The 2,550-nt window shown below is 30.4% G+C and overlaps 1 protein-coding gene across 2 annotated transcripts in view; it reads left to right on the plus strand.

Annotated features, from left to right (window-relative positions):
- Nucleotides 213-2,550, plus strand: part of LOC107648182 (short-chain dehydrogenase TIC 32, chloroplastic) — a 7,495-nt gene continuing 5,157 nt past the window's right edge. Inside the window, exons 1-5 of one of the 2 annotated variants that reach the window (XM_016352156.2) lie at nucleotides 213-532; nucleotides 1,210-1,441; nucleotides 1,521-1,600; nucleotides 1,992-2,145; nucleotides 2,224-2,302. In XM_016352156.2, the coding sequence (XP_016207642.1) occupies nucleotides 412-532; nucleotides 1,210-1,441; nucleotides 1,521-1,600; nucleotides 1,992-2,145; nucleotides 2,224-2,302 (666 nt within the window). In that variant the 5' untranslated portion in view covers nucleotides 213-411. The remainder of the gene's footprint in view (nucleotides 533-1,209; nucleotides 1,442-1,520; nucleotides 1,601-1,991; nucleotides 2,146-2,223; nucleotides 2,303-2,550) is intronic. The other variant, XM_016352155.2, reaches the window with a different exon arrangement.

Genomic DNA, 2,550 nt, shown 5'->3' on the forward strand with positions numbered 1-2,550 from the left:
TTAATAATAAAACATTTATTTTATTTATATAAAAAAAAAGGTCCAATCAAACTACCATAAAGGAGCAACAATTAATATGAAATTGATAAGTGCACAACTTGAATTCCTAGAGTCCAAATAAGGGAAAAATTCACATCACAATCAAAATAAAGCTGTCAACCTACAACCTAAGAACCTCTCCCTTAATAAGAAGAAAACCATAGGCCTCATATATTATACTAACTTTACTACTGTACTATTGCTTCCATGTATAGACCATACCTTCTCCACTTGTAAATTGGTCCAATCTTGCTTTCTACTTTGGTAGGTATTATATTATAAATTAAATTAGTTTCCCCTCTCTCTCTCTCTCTATATATATATATAGTAGGAGATTGCTTTGGATCACTCATCAACAATAAAGGTTTGAGAATGGTGGGAGTTATATCGTTGCTAACAGGGAGGGCTGGTCCAAGTGGCTTTGGATCAGCTTCAACAGCAGAGGAGGTTACTCATGGAATTGATGCCTCCAACCTCACTGCTATTATCACTGGTCAGTTATTAATTAAAATGGTGGTGGTATTCATGTTCTTCCATATTAATATTATATAATAATTTTATGTTATATCAACTACTCTTCATATTCTTACGTACAAAATTAAACCCTTAGTATGATATTAATCCGTTAATATGTGTATTTTTAGATTTTGCTATATAGTGGTGTCCATCTAATTAATTAGGAGTTTTGGTATTCAACAGGTAGTCGAGAATATTCGGGTAAAACCCAATTAGATTCATTTTCATTTGGCCTGGATATCTGGTTCAGTATTACGAAAAGCGATCCAACTTGAAATATCAATTATTCTATATATTTATAAAAAAAATTGTAGTATTGATCTGTGATATTAATTTATAGTTTTAATCCATTATAATATTAATTTATTATAGTATTAATAAATATCAAAATATGTGACGATGATTTGTAGTTTAATCTCTTTTTTCTTTTTTTAAAATATTTACTACCTTTTTTGTATTTTTTTTTTTGTCATTTTTCTATATTTTTTATTATTTTCTGCATCTTTTCCTTCTAGTTATGGTGGCAGCACTGTTTTATTATTTATGAAATTTCAGTTTTTGTTTCTAGAGTTACTATATATATATAAATGGAACTTTGAGAAGGAATAGAAAGAATGTGATTGTGATGTGTTGTGTTATAAACTTATAATGCAGGAGGAGCAAGTGGCATTGGATTGGAGACAGCGAGAGTGCTGGCTCTGAGGAATGTACACGTCATCATTGGTGTACGGAATACAGTTAGTGCGAAGAAGGCGAAGGAAGAGATTGTTGAGCAGAAGCCGTCCGCCCGTGTTGACATTCTGAAGCTCGATTTGTGCTCTCTCACATCTGTTGCTTCTTTTGTCCACAACTTCCTTGCTCTTCATCTTCCTCTCAATATCTTAATGTTCCACTTCTCTTTCTCTTTTTCTTTTCTTTTTTACTCTCTTAAATATGCAACACCCTTATCCATTCATTCATTACAGAAACAATGCTGGAGTCATGTTCTGCCCTTTCAAGCTGTCAGAGAATGGGGTTGAAACGCAGTTTCATACTAACCATCTTGGTATAATTTACCTTGTAAATAATTTACTTAATTAATATATTCAGTTCAAAATATCAAAAGCTATATATTTATTATTGATATTCAATTTAGATANNNNTACATTTTATAAAAAAATATAAATAATATAATTTTACTTAAATTATCTGTGATGTCATCTTATTTTAACTTATCTAGTAGTATAGATCTCATTAATAAGTAGTCTGGTGTTTTGGATAAGACTCGCTGCAAAGTAATTAAAAATTAAATCAATGTTTATTATTATCTGTACTAAGCAAGTTAACTCACTCAGCAACAAGTTTTCTCCTAAACGTATGTCGTTATTATTTTCAGTATTAATTGTAGTATTATAATAATAGACTCCACTATGCTTTTTGTTTTTTCCTTCTTTCAGGACATTTCTTGTTGACAAACCTGCTCCTCGAGAAAATGAAACAAACTGCGGAAGCCACAGGAATTGAAGGGAGGATAATAAATTTGTCATCAATTGCCCACAACTACACTTACAGAAAGGGAATTAGATTTCAAAAGCTGAATGAACGGAAAGGGTATGTATGTAACTTAAGGAATTTGCTATGATATGATTCGCAAGATCATTTACAAAACAAACGGTTACAACATTTCAGTTATGATAACAAGAAGGCGTACGGCCAGTCCAAGTTATGCAACATACTGCACTCAAATGAGCTTTCTCGTCGCCTACAGGTCACTAGTCCACTAATTCTTCACCTTTATATATTAACATATACATATCCATAAATACTGGCGTGATTAATGGTTAAATTAGTCCTTAAAAAATATTTTTTAAATTTATTTTTGGTAAATTTTTCAATTAAATTGATTTTTTAAACATTACGAATTAATCATATTGTTATTTAGTTACTCTATTCATAATTTTTATCAACGATTGATATATAAAATGTTAACTGATAATAACATATATGACACATATC

Source organism: Arachis ipaensis, chromosome B06, assembly GCF_000816755.2.
Source record: "Arachis ipaensis cultivar K30076 chromosome B06, Araip1.1, whole genome shotgun sequence".
Lineage (NCBI taxonomy): Eukaryota > Viridiplantae > Streptophyta > Magnoliopsida > Fabales > Fabaceae > Arachis > Arachis ipaensis.